This window comes from Pyxicephalus adspersus, chromosome 3, assembly GCF_032062135.1.
Source record: "Pyxicephalus adspersus chromosome 3, UCB_Pads_2.0, whole genome shotgun sequence".
Taxonomy (NCBI): Eukaryota; Metazoa; Chordata; class Amphibia; order Anura; family Pyxicephalidae; genus Pyxicephalus; species Pyxicephalus adspersus.
Genome location: NC_092860.1, coordinates 28,305,301 through 28,323,135, shown reverse-complemented (window position 1 = coordinate 28,323,135; position 17,835 = coordinate 28,305,301). Strand labels below are relative to the sequence as shown.

Sequence of the window (17,835 nt, the reverse complement as noted above, 5' to 3'; positions counted from 1 at the left end):
GAATAAACAATAAAAAAATTAAACACAAAAGGAAGCAAAGTCTAGATAGGAGATCAAAGCTTGAGACCTGGCACCTGTGTATTGTATTTTAGGTTCTTGCATAATCAGAACATTCTTTTGAAAGCAGGACTGTGGCAGGTTATGGAAATTTAAAATATTTGTGTTGCAGTGTATACCAAATGAAAAGCACACCTTTAATTATGTACCCTAATCCCCTCCATCACTGATTCAATCTAACCGACCCTTCACCACCACAGTTCTGTATTTATGGAGATCCAGGCATCAAGTTCCACAATTATGTTGCCTAGAGCCACACACAGTACAGCTCCTTTTTTCTTATATATGGCTCCACCTAACCTAAAGGCAATCAGCATGGGATGTAATCAGAAAACCTGTTACCTAGATCCTGAAGTACTGAACAGTGTTGGTGTTTTAGGTCAGGTAAAAGGGTAGGGAGTGTAGGATTAGAGCTACCTCGTTTTAAGTACTCATATCTAAAAATGAACCATTTTGAACATAAAGGTAAAAAAACATTTTGTTTACAAAAACCTTTACATAATACTTAGTTGGTTTATGTTTTTTTTTCCTTTTTACAAGTATTAAAAGTAAAGCATAATTCAAGAGTTGGTTACGATGGGTTACTTTTTTAAAGTAGACCTAAATTAAAATTTTTACTATAAAAAAAAAAAAAAAAAAAATGGTGTGTCAATAATTTATCTGTAATTACACTTTGATTCAGTGTGATTATTTATGTCAAATCCTATAACAGTGCCATTCCTTTCACAATGTACAAAGTAACTCACCTCTTGAAGGACAGGGATAACAGGTGGATTTCTCTGTTGAAGGTAGTATAGCACCATAAGAGTATAGGCATATGACGACAAACTGCCTCTGGAAGCATCTCCAATGTCACACATCTTTACAGAAAACAAAAGGTTTATAAAGGATACTCATACAACAATGTTTTGAATAAAAAGTTAAAATTTGGAGTGTACCTTTGTGAAAACCTTCATGACATAGCAAAGATATTTTACTCTAGGATCTATAGCAGCATATGATGCCAAAAGCCTAGTGTTCTGAAGAGCCTAAAAAAAGAAGACAACAGATTCCCTACTTTATTCAAGACTGAGAATAGGTTACAAGGTATATGTCAAATTTTATGAACACTCACCAGCGTGTTATATAAACTAATGTCTCCTTCAAGACCACTTCTTGCATGGTAGAATTTTACAATTGGCACCTTTGCTGTGGTAATAGGAAGGATATTCCTTAGACCTAAACAATTTTAGCAAAGTTAAATGTTAGTAATCTTAAAGAAAAAGAATGTTTTAACTTTTCTTCATAATTATTCCTTTAAAAAAAAAGTAGTTACATATGTTTTTGTTTTTTATACATGTATGCTACCAACTTCCTGTTAATTGGACATTTTTCTGCTCTGAAATGCCAACTAGCATTGTCAGCCCTGTCCACTGGACTACAGAACTCAGACTAGCCACCTACTTGCATACATTGATCCCAGCCTCTGAAATATGTTACTAAAAAGAAGAATGTTCATTTGCAAAGTGAATTTTCAATTTACTCAATTTGGTGGATGAGGTCAAGCTGCGCTGACATTAATCATACAATTATGAAAAGGCCTCAAAAGAGTGTCCTTATTACAGGTCAAGTTTTTCCAGCAGAAACATACCTTGATGTTTTCGAAGATGTTTTGCCAATTCTTCAATCATCCTTATTGAATCCAGATCCTTAAAAAAAAAAAAAAAAATATATATATATTTTGAATGTACTAAAAAATGTAAGCATTAAAAAAACACATGAAACAAAATTGGTACCTCAGCTGTTTCAAGCCCATCAAATGTCATGCAGATATCCAAGTCACTTTCTATAAACCCAAAACCATTTTTTGAGGAACCAAATAGGTTAAGTCTTGCACCTGTGGAACACAATAACAGAAAAATGTACAAGTTTGCTAAACAAGCCATATCTTTTAGATGTATGCGAGAATATAAAAATAGTTTAATACTATTTGTGCTACCATATTTTCAGTTAAAATGAATGCTACAGAACTAAGGTCTACTACACATTTTTAATTTTAAAAAAAATTCAGGGGGTGTAAGGTTTTCAGTGGGGAGTTGGCATGCAACTCTTAAGTCATCACAGTTCCCACAATGCACATGTGTGAAGTCAGCCTGGCTACAAATGCAGTTAAATCTTTTAGACTTTTTTAATTTAAAAAAAAAATCCCTCACATAGCCCTACACTTTGTCAATACAGGGAAATGCAATGTTTAACTCTCTCAAGCCATGGCACAAGACATGTAGCCAACATGTCTAAAAATGTGTAGTCTACTTTTACATCTACATAAGTTTTGAACATATTTATTACCTCGTTTAGAAAGGTACCGATTGGCTTCAGAATTCTTTACTTTAGGCTCTGAAATGTATGTCCCCACCTAAACGGTGTAAAAAAGTACTTACCCAGAAATTCACGTCTTATAAAATCTTCCAGATCCTGACGTATATGTTCCCGGGCTTTACCCTCCAGCGCTGATGGAGAAAAATCCGCTATGTGACAAGGAGGATAATGGTAAGAAAAAAAATATTTAACATTTCAACTTTGTTGACAAAAATAGTTGCTGACCTATTTGAATCATTGCAATCATGGAGAAAAAAAGTGAAATAAAAGAACTTGCATATCATTGGCTTATTTATGCAACATGGTTATCCAGTTCAGTTTTACTTTGCTTGAGCTTCATATCCTGTCACCTGAACTAAAGACAGTTGCTGCTCTGAAACAGTTTTATTAGGCATATAATAGAAAACCAGGCAGTGGGCAAAGTCTGACCTCTTGACATTTACCAAAGTTACCAGCACATCATGACAATTGTGTCAAATGTCATGGATTTTCATGGTGCATACTTCTCTTTTTGCCCCAGATGGGATTTAGTTCTCCCAATTTCTAAAAATGTGAAGTCACAGACTATGACTTATATACCATGTATTATGTTGGCCCAGGATTAAATACTTTTTAGAAATAGTTGTGATGATGCTTTAGTATGTCTGGTAAACTATCTGAGCTTGTCTTCGGCATGTCTGTATCTTCAGTCTTTGGAGCACTAAATCTGCAAGTGGTGAGAATCAAAGATGTGGTAAAGGTCTATCTGGGTAGTGGTCAAGAAAGTTATTTTACATGTATAGGCCCAGATCCTGCTACCCTTACCATTCATCAAAAAAGTCACATATTCCAGATTGACTAGATGGGGGCTCTTTTTGAGAAGGAAGCTTGTGTCATTGGTTTTGAGGTATACCCTACAGTCATATGCCAAATAAACTGTAGTCACCTTTGGACAGCATGGTATGCTTAAATATTTTGTAATAATCCCATAATTTACATGTAATAACTTTTTAGACTAATGTAACACCTCTTATTCTGCTATATAGGCTGATGTTTTTTTGTATATTTCTACTTGTTTGTTCATCACAAAATAATGACATTTAAACAAATTTCAAAATCTGCTCTGAAAAAACTTCTGTAATATTAATTTACAAGAGTTGGCCAGAAGAGACAAGAATAAGGCGAAACAAATGAACATATTCCTTAATTCACATCAATAGGTAGAATGGGGGTAGTTATATAGTGTTTTCACCCCACCTTCTTTAAATTGATACAAGTCAGCAATGGGGATGCTCTTTACAAAGATTTGCAACAGGCTATGTATGGGTTCCTTAAACCATCATGGAGAAAAACATCTGTGCGACTATGCCCCTATGGATGCCATTAGGATCCTTCTGATTTGGTGCATTTCGCAGCACAGATTCAGCCTGTCCCATATGCAGTTGGAAAACTGCTACATGAACTTTATCTTACAGGGGGTTTTGGCAAAACCTATACCAAAGAATAATAGAATAAATAACAGTCCTAAAGAAAATGAGTTTTAGAACATACTAGAATAGTACAGTACGATATCAAGTCTACTTACTGTAACATTGCATACAAGCTTGATCCAAAAGTTGGCAAAACTTGGGTGTTAAAGGAGGCAAGGGTTCCAGTTCAATTTTTTTAAAGTCTTCTGGGCAGTCTTTTTTTAGATGTCCTTCTTTCTTACACAAGTTACACACTACAGAGGGCAGCTAAGTTCCAAAAATAAAAAATACATTGTAGACATGAGGCCAGATTAGGAAGTTTCACTAATGCACCTATAAAAATTAAAACTTTTTTTAAACTTGTAATCCATGTCATGTTTATTTTAGAACATGTACCTGTGTAATGCCCAATGTTAGAAATGCTGAATAAAGAAATGTTTTAAATATATATGCTACTAAGCAATATCCCAGATGTTCACTAATATACATTCTTTTAAAGCAAAGTGTTACAGGCTCTCTTTAGGATACAATACAAGTTATTATCTCAATAAGTACAATGGTCCGACATTTTTCAGTAGATGTTGGTCTTCACTTAAATATAAATATTCAACTTTATACAAGTGCCAACATTACGCAGAAACATACATTAAATGCGAAACCTTGATTTTCTTTAATTTGACCCTAGGCTTCTATGGGCTAGGAATAAATGTCTTATGACTGGTACCCCAGTACTACAGAGAAAACTAGCATAGGAATTCAGCCCCTTATACAAAGTCAGTTTTTCCTGACGTTCTGTAATTTTCCTTTGTGCAGTGTACAGTTCTAGTACCTGTAAGATGCCAAAAAATCAGGGTGGTAGGGGCAATGCAATTCCTGTATATCAGCAGCCACCTAAGGTTTTGAGGAGCATCAAAGGCATGCAGAATCAGTGATGGAGGATAGAACTTGTAATAGCTGAATGAAGGCACTGGGTGGGCTAGATGTGCCATATTGTGAGTGTTATGTACAGAATATTTTATCATTAGGGAAATGTCATGGTCTGATTCTCCAAATTAATTCTCCCTCCCCATCCCACACAACATATTTTAACATTTGGTCATACCTTGCCTCTGGTGAAAATACGATTGTTAAATTCATAAAATAAAGTAAAATCTTCCATGCCACAGTTTTCGGTGGCAACGTTTAATTTCTTGGAATCTTCAGTTTTTAAAGTGTGGGGGAGTTCTGCATTGCCTTTTTCTTGGTCTTTCAAACTTTTCTCAGAAGACACATGTTCTGCCTGCTGCTCATCTTCAGACAACAGGTCATCTGCTGAACCTGTATATGTGTTCTCCAACTCATCTGCTGTGAGACTGTCCAAATGCTCTCTGCAATTTAGAAGCAGGCTATTTTCTTCATCTTCATCTGAGCTATTTGCATCTGCCAGATCAAACTTTTGATCCACAAACTCATGTGCGGTCTCCTCCAATTCATCAGTTCCCTCTGTGCTTTCTTCATCCAAGTCCACTTTTTCAGAATATATGTCAGCAGCCTCCAAACCCCCTTCAAAGTCAGAAAGGCTGTCTGTTTCTTCATTGCCTGCCACATGAGTGTCTCCAACCTCACAGTCCTCATCAAAGCCTTGGCCAATCAGGATGTAATCATTTTTTTCCTTTTCTAAAGGGTGCTCATCATCTGACCCTTCATCTTCGGGGTTTGCCAAAGTTTCTTTTATACAACCGTTACCCTTAATTGTAAGATCTGCAAGTGGGCTAAAGACTAACTTTTTCGTTACCTTATCGTTTACGCCTTCAGAGTGGTTCAAACTAACTGAGGAAATGTTCATTGCGTTTTCATTATCGTCTATGGTCAAATTTTCCAGTTTTTTACTTGCTTTATGAACATTTGATTGCAATTCATATTCCCTATCAGTCTTACTTTGTTTGCCTTCCTGTTCAACAGTTGAAGTAGAATTGGGGTGCTTTGTCGATTTCTGAGAATTCGTTTGTGGCATGGCAAAATATTTGTATGTAGCCTTTAAACAGTGAAGCAAGAATTCAAATAATAACTGATTGTTCAAGGATCTTGCAACATTCCTTCTTACAGAATAGGGATCTATATTTTAAAAATGAACATTATTAGACATTGTACAAAGTATATGAAGGGTTGTTCAAGACAAATAAAGCAATACTACCTTCCACAGCAATACGTTTTTTGGGCCAGTCCTTCAGTTCCCTAGATATTTTGTCCTTAACACGGACACTGATGACAAAGTCATTCATCCTGAACTCCAAAGCATAAAATCTCAACAGCTCAACCCACAACTGACCAATAGAGGCAGAACATTGTTTTTCATCAGGAAAGATGACTGGAACCTGCAAAAATCATTTAACAATTACATGAGAATGTAGTATGATATGACCCCAGACCACATGCATGAAAACATAAGCCGTTCTCCAAGCAAGAAACTCCCCCTACCCCCCAAACACACTAAAAGTTGGATTCAGCAGCTACTCAGTGTTTGAACTAACCATATTTTTCATTTAAAAACTGGTACCAGTGTCATGTCTATGCCTCTCCTATACTTAACCATTCACATGGCCAAGTAAGTGGAAAGGGCACCAGAGACAACATCATCCAAGAAAAATATTAAAACACTCTACATTACTGATTTTGTAATAGACATTTTGTAAATAGCTACCCCCTATTTTTCATGCTGTAGGATGTGGGGATCTTCTTTCGTTGCCTACTTTCTAGCTGATCATAACCAACCTGGGGCTTGTGAAGGCCAGTTACTTTAAGAACATGTGTACTTGCCTTTCCTTTTAGCTGGCATTGCTCATTGGAGATATTCTCTCCATTACCATCAGCAGTCTGTATCCAATTTACATATTCATCCTCAAGCTCTCCCAAGCTAAACTGGCCAAGTTTGGACAAAGTAAAGCCTTCAATCTGAAAAAGAAAAATATTTTCATTCTTTGCATGGAGGAGTGTTTACGCCATTCTGGCTTTAAGCCACACAATATTCATACACTAAATATTCATGCGGTTTTGTGCTACAAACTTTGCCCACACAAAGTAGTACATACCCATGATCCCAAATACACAGGTAGGACAGACTCCTTTCTTTGTTGAAGGAAGAACAACACCATGAGAGCAAGTACGTAAGGTGGCAAGCCCCCTTCTTCTGGTCTGTCAATGCCACAGAGCTGCAGACAAACACAAAAGAATGAATTGGTGATAAAAAAAAAAAAAAAAAAAACACACAAAAACTCTGAGAAGTGTTTTGGATTTTTATGCTTCAATATTTGAAGCAAAAACGCAAAGTGCACAAAAAATTTAAATTTGAATAATAAACAGTAAAGAGAAATTAAACTTTGATGGAACCTTTTAGGTATGTTTTTTTTATACAAGCAGTGCTTCCCAGAGCAAGAACTATTGCAAAACAAAGAAAAAAAAAATACTAACAAAACACACACATAAATAAACTATTCCAATCAACTTATACTCCTTAAGACTGTTAGAAACTATTGATACAGTTTAGTGCAGTGATGCATCGAATGCACCAAATAGATTCCAGCCTGCCACTGTTTCCATTTAATTAACCCAGCCCCCTGACAACCTCAAATTAATAAAAAGGCTAGCAAGCTAGTCCCTTAACCACCCATACTGCTGCCAAATCTTAGGTACCAATCGGGGACGTTGAGGGTAAACCTTAACCCTTTTACTCCTGGTGCCAAACTGCGGAGAGATTGCAGATTGGGGACTCCCGTGTCCATGATCTGTATGGGCTGGTGGCATTAGGAGTCACTCACCTCAATTTTAAAGAATGATGGTAAGAACTCTTATGCATTGTTGCAAGTATTGCTATGCAGGTGCTGCTGTACCATAAATTACACAGTTGAACTTTAAAGCAGAGTCTTAAATAAAATTAAGTGTCAGTTTACATTATTTGGACACCACTTCCCAAATAACTAGTGAAAGGACCATGTTAACATTGTTAGGACTCTATGTGGTGTTGCAAGTATTGTTATGCAGGTTTTGCACCATAAATCCACAGCTGAACTTTAAAGCAGACTCTTCACTAAAATTAAATGTCTGCTTACATTATATGGACATCACTTCTCAAAAAACTAGTGAAAGGACCACTAACATTTATACCAAATTTACAAAATGAAAAGCATATAGTTGTGCAACATATTAGGTATCTCAATACACACACCCAGGGTAAAAATCATAGGACCATCATTTAGAGTTCAATTCCTATATGGCAAGTTATGTGGTTATATCATGCTATCATTTCACTAGTGAAATAAGACCAATTTTACTAAAATCAATTCCATAAAAATGAAACCACTTCAAAACAAACCATCTTTTTAAGAGCAAGTAGAGAAAGAAAACTTGTGGTTTACCTTCGCCCAGTATCTAAATGCCACAACCAGGGGTATGAGCCTTGTTTCCAGTAAACCCAAAGTAGTTAGAAGTTTAGTGGTGAGACAAGCATTTTCATTGCCTGCACTTACTTTACAAACACGACCACTATTGGGAGAAAAAAAAAAAAAAGTTACATCTGTATGAAGCACAGGTATGCAAATAAGAATTGTGAAGCCAGAACCTGTAAAATGAAGCTCTTGTTTTATGAATAAATGGGGGGTGATATCAGGAGGACAAACAAGACGCACTAAAGTAGGACCATAGGCCAGAATGAAAAAGGTCACAGAGGCAGTCTACCAGCTAAAATGAGATAACAAGGTAGTTGCAGCATGGTATTTTGCCATTTCTTTAGGACAAACAGTACTTTATCAGAGAAGCACCAAGTAATCATTACTTTGAAGGCCCATCAAAGCAAAAGCCTGGATTTCAGCTTTATTATCAAACTTCATTTCTCAAATGTGTTTCAGAATAGTTATTGTACAAACCTTTTCTTTTCTGTACAGACCACTACAGGAACTCTTGCATGGAAATCAGCATCAAAGGCAGTGAACAAATCTGCAAAGGTCAAGATAGATGGATATGTTGGAGACCAGACTACATATCTTTTACATGTGTAGGCTCCCACACAAATTTATACTACAAACATAACCAAAGAAGACTTCCCTGAACTGAAGAGAGGTAAAATAATTTGAGAACTAGAGGTATCAAGCAATTTCTCAAGACTGCAATGTAATCTAAGACTTCTACAGTACATATAGACTGGGCTAAATTATAAATGTATTTTTACAGCATAACTTAGAAAGTGTACAAAAGTGACTTTTAAACTACAGCTCAACTTATACATTAAAGTCCCATACACAGGCTAGATAAAAGTTGGTTGAAACAAATAACACCTTGCACATTGTTAGATTATCCCTCATTCCAAGAATTCATCCATTCATTTAAATCCACAATTGTTTTTGGCAACAATGACCAATACACCCAGACAGATTTGTTTGGGCTATTATGTGTAGGCTCTGGCATCCCCCCCCCTAAATATAATTAGCCTACAAAACCATCATAATCATAGTATACATGGGCAGACAGCAGAAAGGAAGTGATGTCAGAACATGGTCATGGATGCCCATATATAAAAAGAATTGAGATCTACTTTCTGTACAGTGCCTTGCCAAGCTCTGTCAATGATTACATACCGGTAGTTGCCACATGTATGAAATAGCAATTTTGCTTTCAACAACTTATCTGGAATCTGTATGAAGCATACAGGAGCACTACATCTGTTGTAAAGAGATATCTTAAAATGAAAAAAATGAATTGTAGAGAGAATACAGGACACTGAACTTTTAAATTCTGAAACCCATCCTGTCGTGCCAGTCACATGGATTTTGGGACAATTTGAAATATGAAAAACGTGGTTCTAACAAGTAGGTTTTATAGCAGAATAAGGTCTCTTGCCATAAAACCTTCTGCTAAATCTATTTTGCCTAAGCTTTTTCTGGTCACTGCATTAAGTCAGCATATTCATTTAAATATCAGACCTAATGCATTTTTCTATACTGTAGTGCATTGCAATGCAGGGGCATTGGGATTTCATTCAAAATGTAACATTGGGTATAACAGGGAAATGATTCAGGGTATATTCCCCTTCAGAGACACACAGGAAATCTAGCAGTTATCCTCACCACTCTGTTTCAGGCTCTTTTGAATTAATAAGAGGACATCCGGCTGATTCATCTGCAAAAAAAATATAAAACAAATATGTACCTGTATATAAAACATAAATATGTACATGTATACGTTAAAGATTCGGATAGGTAGAAATGACCAACTACTATAAAACTAAAAGGTACATGGAGGTCAACATATACTCATGCACAAGTTCCGCAGTGATATAATAAGAACATAAACACTATATAAGTCAGCTAACTGGAAACAATGTGTCAACATGTTTGGTAACCATTCAACATGAAAAGCAGTTTGAAAAAAGCCTGTCATTAAAGAACCAAAGAGAGCTGTTAATACAGATACAGTATTTAGTTCTGAAAATGGTAATCTGTATTTTACGTTGACACCCTAGATTTATTATGTTGAGTCACTAACCAAGGTCAAGTTAAGAATGTTTTTTCTTGACAATAGTACAATATATACAATAGAATGAAGATACAGAATAGCAAGAAAAAAAATGTAAACTGAAAAATTGTTTTTGCCTTATCTATTTAACACTGAACAATAAACAAGCTCAAGGTAAGAGAATATACTTTCCTTTAACATTTATTGGCTTGGCTAGCCATAAACATGACATTGTCACTTTATAGGTCAGTCCTGACATTACCTGGTTGATCAAATTTTGGGAGGGGACAGCTGGCTTAGTCATTTATTATTTATTTCAAGAAAATGCCAGTCAGACAAACCACACTTAATTGTCAAGAATGTTTATATTAATGCCAGTATCACTGTACAGAAAGATGCAGGGCAGACTGCCAACCCATGTCAGTAATAAACTTAAATTATGTTAGCATAGTGCTTGAATGTCTAACCCAGTGCATGGAAGTGTTCAATTAATTGATCATAAACAAATAATAATCAAATAATGCAACTATTAGTAATTAATTGATCTGTCCTATTAGAAAAAGGTTACTTACGTTGGCAGGAAACTGAATATCTATGTTCATGTCTGAATTTTTGAATCCCATTCTGCTGCAGGAGGATCCATACAGTCTAAGTGAGCAGCCTGTAAATGTATGCAGTAAGAATATATACATTTATTAGAGATTAAAAAAAAAGCTGTAACTATGCATTAGGAAACCTTGTAACAAACCTGGAAGATTTTCCTGAATAATTGTTTCCATTGCAGAGACAGTGGAAAGCCTTTCAACCAAATCTTCTTTATCCAAGCCATGCTCCTGAACCACTTTATTAATTGCTATAGCAATTGCTTGTATTTGGGATTCTGTTGGTGGTGGCAGAGTTGTCAGTAAATCCTCTTCTTTTTTATCCTACAAAACCAGCAGTTGTAATCATTATCCATAAACACAAACACACATTCCCACAACAAAAGAAATACTCCTGCTACTACCACAATAAACTTGCCTAAGCCCATTAAAGTACCCATAACGAATGGTCTGTTGCAGGGTTAAATATTCAGTTTACAATGATATGTACTGTATTCATGCAATTAAAATCTCCAGAATCAGACCATCACTAGATGGACAGGATCTAAGCCAGAATTAGCTTATCAAAGTTGTAAAAAAAACAAAACAAAAAAAAACAAAAAAAACACACACACACACACACACACACACACACACACACACACACACACACACACACACACACACAACAACCCCCCCAGTTCAAATTTCACATAAGAATCCCTCTGGCTCACACACAGGGTTATATAAGCATACACACAAGCCAGGTGTACCAAACCTTACTTCACTATGTCTTGTGCATGCAGGAGGTTGACATATGCAGCTAACAATTTACTTAGCCCTGTACAGACCATTGTATGCAGTTTTTGATTCTTTCAGATTAACTTAGAGCTCAATATAGACTATCAGACATGCAAAACTTACAGACGAGCTCTGCAATTGCCTGCTCTGGTTATTAAAGGTGCTTGCATGCAGTCTTTCTACTGATCAATGCCGAAAAACCGGAAGAAAAAGCCGGCTCGCATACGGAGGAGCAACTCCGTTCCATCCTGGAATTTCCCAGGCAGTACTAGAAAACGTTATTACATAGTTCATACTAGTGACGCTCGTAGCAGGAAGCAGTTCTCCCAAGCAAAGCATATTTATGTCACCGCCGTACACATGCCTTCAATGTTAGGTCAAATAAAAGAACTAAACTTGCTTACCCTTAAATTTCTTTTGTGTCTTTTCTCTTTTATGTGTTTGTGTGCAGAAGATATAGAATCGACAAAGGAATCACAAAGTTTACAAGTATAAATCGCTGTAGGATACTTTCGAGGACACTGAAAAATACATAAAGTAGTAAGATGCAATTCACAACAAATGCCAATGCATGTCAGAACTGAAGGACTAGGTTGTTCCTTTTTAGTGATTTTTCACTACAATGTCTTTTTTGACAATGACTTGACGTTTGGTAGAAACCATGTACTGTTCTCCCAAGCCCCTTTTTATTAAAAAGTTATTGAAATGTTTGGTCACATACAGGGACCATCACCCACCCACACAAGTTAAAAAGGGCCTTACAATGGAAACATACTGCTAAATCAATCAGAAAAAAGGACTGAACCTGTTCTCTGTACCCCACTCACCAATAAGAAGAGGCTGTGAAGAAGCCAAAGGGCCAAAGAAGGAATTGGGCAATGTTTTTGTATGTCTGTCCAGTAACTAACAATTTCAGCCATCTTCATTACTATACATGATAACTTTGTGGGGTTACAGAGGGGCACATATGACGAGAAATCCTGAATTAGAAGACTGAAGTCTTTTTGTTAGCAGTTAGCTAGAGTTCCTCAAAAAACAATAAAAAAGGGCTCTATTTTGACAGAAACAGATATTAGAAAAGGTTTTCTTTAGAAGACAAATGTGTCACTCCTACTCCAAGCAGTAGGTTTAAAAGCCCAAAATGTTTAAAGGATGCTCCAGGAAAAAGCTTGGTCATAAATTGACTTTGTATTTGAGGCAATCATTTTGAAATACAACTGCCCCATCACCAAGACATGCCTAAAAAAAGAAAGGACAGGACAGTTCTTTTCCCAGTTGCTAAGTGGTAGAATAAGAAGTCCTTTTAAATGCTGGGACGCCCATGGTAAATTCATGGTACAAAACTTAGCCCCTCCAGAACTCCAAAGCATTGACTGGTGGTCAAGACCACTCACTTTCAAATTCTATTTGAATGTACAAGTTTTCCTGAAATGATTATGGAGGCAACTGGTATCCGATATGGCCAATAGGAAAAGACATACAAAGCAGTGCATTTGTATTCAAATAGGCGATCACATTTTTGGCTATTTAATAGCCTCCTACATGGGCCAAGTAAAAATGCACCTAAAGTCTAATAAATAAAAGACACTAAATTGTACTAACCATATAACTATTGTCATTTATAGTAAGGCCAAATATAAAACAATCATGCACCAATGTATAAATACCAGGGACATGAAAATCAGAAAACTTAAAAAGTTGAATACCAGCCAAAATAATGTTTTACCTTGTAGTGGATCCCCCTCATTACAAGTAGTAATAGTTCCTTTTACTAATTTTGTCTAGAGAATGATGCTTTTGGGAGTAAAACATCCTTTACACCCACCAGAGCTTTCCTTTTATTTTGCTACACTGGTCCCACGCAGCCATGACAGAAGCCTTGGTGCCCCGATGGTCTGACTGATGACAGTAGCTACCAGGACAAATCTTTAAACCAAAGGCCATCGCTGCCAGCAACTTCTGAGTGAGGATTAAAGTTAGTGTTCCTCTTAAAGCATCATTTATAGACATAAGTTTAAACACCCATAAAATGGGGAGGAAGGCCAACTTCAAGGGTGAAAATTTCAGTTAGAGTTTAGCTTCAAAATAAATTAGGAACAACCTGTATTAAGGAAAATGCAAACCATTCAGTAGGGTAGTTGCATTGCTATATGTGATCCAAGCACAGGTAGTCAAGTACCAAAGCTGTGCTATATTTAGAAAGTGAAATACAATGTGTATCATACCCGCTTCAGCCTGTAAATACAGTCTCTCTTTAGGCGTTCCTCTGCTTGCTTGAGTCCTGTTAGTTCTTTCTCAGACAAGGCTGATTCATCTATGACAAAGCTTTCTAGACAATCATCCTCTCCCTGTTCAGACTTGCGGCGACGTCTATCACGTTTCTGTTTATGTCGGGTCCCTGAGAAAAATAAAAATGTAGGAATACAAGTTAAAGAACTGCTGAGCATTTCAAATAATAAAAAAAAAAAACTTGAAGGAAGTGTTAAGTGGCACTAGACCTTTAAAACAAAAAAGTGCAAGCAGGTTGTTCATTGCAAAAAGGACAGTCAATGCATAGGGTTTCTGTCATTTTGGCCTGGCCAATCAGGATAGCCAAGGATTCTAACCCCAGAAGAGACCAGGTGAAGATGCCAAACCCCACAATGAAGCAAGGAGAGGTGAGTGTACTTAAAATAAAATTGCAAACAGGCAGAAAATTTTATTTTTATTGCAGAAGAGACCTCATCTGAGCATTCTGCAATCAAGAACCAGCTGGCTTAAATTTGTATCTAAGTTTAGTTCCCCTTTGAGAAGATTCCCATTTAGAATGCAGAAATTAAAGAATGTGACCTGTCAAGGTAAAGCTCCTGGTGTTACTATGCAATGGAGACACCTTGTTTCTATCCAGCCAGGTTATTTTGTTCAAAACAAAAAAAAGGATATTTTGTTTTTTGTGTGTAAGTTCGGACTATTTCTTTCACTCAATAAGTTTACATCAATTGTGATTGGACTTTAAAAAAATTGATTAGAGGTCACCTGAGCTTCTAATCCATATAAAACATTTAAGAAAAAACATTCTGGCTAAATGCTCAAACTATAAGACTGAAGAACAGGGACACAAAATATGCCCAGCTATTGCCATTGGTAACCATTTCCCCCAGCACTCTCTTTACTCTACTCCCTCTGTTAAACTAGAGATGTCTCATCTGCTGTATTCTAATTTATGTGCTTACTTGGAATATTAACATTATATACACTACTTACTGCTTGCAGTATCCTCTACTTTGCCCAAACGCCTGGTGTTACAATAAGGCAGAAACTCTTGAAACACGTTTTTCATGTTTCTCAATTTAAAAAAAAAAAATGAATGTAAGCAACTTAACAGATATGTACAAAACTCCTTCAATTAAGCAAAAAATGATTTATCAAATGTTTGGAGCAAACAAAATGGGACTTTCAAGGCACAGAAATTTTGTATATAGTTTTCACAATTGTTCGAGGAAAATCATGCCATTGTAAACCACATTTATAATTGGTTAGAAGTAAAACATGCCACTTTAAACAACATTTAAAATACCCAATTATAAATGTGTTTTATAATAGCATGATTTACATCGAACAATTGTGAAAACTGTATACAAAATGTCTGCCTTGAAAGTCTAGTTTTGTTCCCCCCCCAAACATGTGATAATTCAGTATCTGACCAGGGGATGTGGCACTATATAATGGGTGACTTCTATATATGTGTCCATTGAGCTCAAAAATAAATTCACAGACAACCATTACAATTTTTTATATGCAAGATGAGATTACCAGAAACGCCAGTGTGATCAGCAGCATCTTTCTGTGTTTTGCCCGATTTGTTGCGCCGCTCCTCAACATCCTGCCTACCACCATCTGCATGTTCACTAGTTGAATCATTTCTTGTTCTGTTAAATGGTCGTCTTTCCCTCCAGTTATCACAATTCCTTCTTTGCTCATCCGATGACCACTTTTTTCCTCCATCTTTATGATCAATTCCTGCTCGTCCTCCTGGACTAACATTCTTTAAAGTGTTCCGAGTTTCGTCCCGAGGACTGCTGCTGAAAGGAATAGGTTTAGACTTTTGGGATTCTAGCTTCTTTCCTTGGCAATCATGAGCCTTCCCAGGAGTTTTAAAATCCTCGCCATCCATTAAACTTCTGTCTCTGACCTGCTTGGCAGCATCTCCCATTTTAAAAAATCAGTCTAGGCTCAAACCTGGAAAAAAGAATAGGAGTCAGGAAGTTAGTTTTATCTCTAATGGAGCAAAATACTCTAAACATTTCAAGAATTAGTAACTGCCCAATGACAAGCATTAAAGAACCTGACAAGAGTAGCAGCAAGAAATGATGCTGATGGAAATACAGACTTGAGGTTTTGTTGATTACTTGGCTTCCCTGTCATACATTGCAGATTCTCCCAATGGTTGTACAATATTCCAGGACACACAAGGCACCTCTGTGTGAGGCAGCAGCTAATAGGCATTTGACCCATCTGACTGGTTTGATATTTGCAGTAGCTGAGGAGCAGGGAGGCAGTGGAGTTTCAAAACACGGGCAGAAGAAAAGCAAAGTATTCTTTCAGAAAGTATATTATTGAACACAAGCGCCCATGTAGCAACAATTTATTCTGAACCTGATTTGGCCTAAAAAGTTGTTTGAAAGGATCTTTCACAAACCTTTCCAATGACAAAAGATTAAACGAGTGCTGTATATACAATGCTGTTCGGCTCCATGGAGAGGGGAGAACGATGGAGCGGCTCCCCACTCAACCAGGATGAATCCAATTATAAGCCCCAAGGCAATTATCAGACGAGAATTATCTGACATGTATGTAGCCTTAGGTAAACAAGCAAACAAGTGTTAAAAAGAAGGCAACATATAGTGCCTGTTAGGTTTTTAAATTGATCACTTTGCATCCTTGGTCCATGCAGCTCATAGGGGAGGCCTTGCCTTCACTCCCATAGTTAGTAAATCATAGGAAATTCTGGTTGAAAGTTAATCTCAAGATTTAGAAAGTTAAGACCCTGTAAACTGTACTTTTTTTTTCCTTTGTAGCAAAGGTCTGCTTCACATTAAATATACCCTTTTCTTACCAATATGTTAAGCAAAGTATTAGTAACGCATAGTAAGGATTAGAACACATGGGCACTGGTGAGGGAGCTCAGACATTTCATCACTGTAAGAGGTGAATACTGAGGAACTTAGTTCTACCAAAACCTTTAATTATCATGATGATTCCACTGGATTCATCCTCCCTGCCACTATAAGACAACTGCTCGGTGGCCAGTGTAGCTCTTGCCAGCGGGATACCAGCATCCCCATCATTGGTTCAGTGGCCAGCATGTCCCTAAAGGGGACGGGGACACCAAAAGCTCTGCTGCCATGCACTCAGCGTTCTGGGCCCCTGTACAGGATCATGCTTACGCTGATTAGACCGCATCAGTAATGGAACGTGTAAAAATATTAATATCTGCATGCTATTCTTACTAAACACCCCAAAATAGTTGTGCTCTTCACACCCTCCCCCTTTTAATTTAATGCCATCAGGCTGGAAACTTTTCTAGGGGCACCCTGATCTATTTCCCTAATATATTGCATTGCTTACTTTGTGTGTTGGAAGGTTCCCTGAAATCTGCTAGTCGCTGCCTGACAACAGTTTGCTTACTCAGAGAGAAGCGACGTTTGATGGCCTGTAAACTGCCGAACCAAAGACACCACGTGACCAGAGAGAACCAAAGACACCACGTGACCAGAGAGAACCAAAGACACCACGTGACCAGAGAGAACCAAAGACATCACGTGACCAGAGAGAACCAAAGACATCACGTGACCAGAGAACTAATCTCAGCAACAGCAGCTTCCACATATTTACCATGACAGGTTCCCTTTATTCAGGAGGCTAATAAAGTGATGACAGTTCTGCGTCTGCCACCAACTCTAAGTAGCACATTAGGAAGATGTAATAAAACCGCCTAAACTTTTAATGTCCTTGTTTATTGAAAAGGTGTCATTTCCACAGAATTACAGCCTGCATGTCCAGAGTGCAATATACATACGTCTCTCCACCACACATCACCACCCTGAGCATGCCAATCATTGCCCAGC

General features: G+C 37.1%; 1 protein-coding gene across 2 annotated transcripts in view; it reads right to left on the bottom strand.

Annotated features, from left to right (window-relative positions):
- The window catches only part of TUT7 (terminal uridylyl transferase 7), a 28,229-nt gene that overhangs the window by 8,499 nt on the left and 1,895 nt on the right, over window positions 1-17,835 (bottom strand). For both annotated transcript variants that reach the window (XR_011919757.1, XM_072404073.1), the window contains exons 2-20: window positions 15,521-15,946; window positions 13,954-14,126; window positions 12,133-12,249; window positions 11,095-11,272; window positions 10,919-11,007; window positions 9,959-10,010; window positions 8,762-8,831; window positions 8,255-8,381; window positions 6,932-7,051; window positions 6,660-6,794; window positions 6,037-6,217; window positions 4,966-5,957; window positions 3,980-4,130; window positions 2,478-2,564; window positions 1,833-1,933; window positions 1,688-1,745; window positions 1,172-1,275; window positions 996-1,085; window positions 804-917 (exon numbers count right to left, since the gene is read on the bottom strand). Coding sequence is in view for 1 of the 2 variants with exons in the window: in XM_072404073.1 (XP_072260174.1) it covers window positions 804-917; window positions 996-1,085; window positions 1,172-1,275; window positions 1,688-1,745; window positions 1,833-1,933; window positions 2,478-2,564; window positions 3,980-4,130; window positions 4,966-5,957; window positions 6,037-6,217; window positions 6,660-6,794; window positions 6,932-7,051; window positions 8,255-8,381; window positions 8,762-8,831; window positions 9,959-10,010; window positions 10,919-11,007; window positions 11,095-11,272; window positions 12,133-12,249; window positions 13,954-14,126; window positions 15,521-15,920 (3,339 nt within the window). In the remaining variant the exon portion in view is untranslated. The remainder of the gene's footprint in view (window positions 1-803; window positions 918-995; window positions 1,086-1,171; window positions 1,276-1,687; window positions 1,746-1,832; window positions 1,934-2,477; window positions 2,565-3,979; window positions 4,131-4,965; window positions 5,958-6,036; window positions 6,218-6,659; window positions 6,795-6,931; window positions 7,052-8,254; window positions 8,382-8,761; window positions 8,832-9,958; window positions 10,011-10,918; window positions 11,008-11,094; window positions 11,273-12,132; window positions 12,250-13,953; window positions 14,127-15,520; window positions 15,947-17,835) is intronic.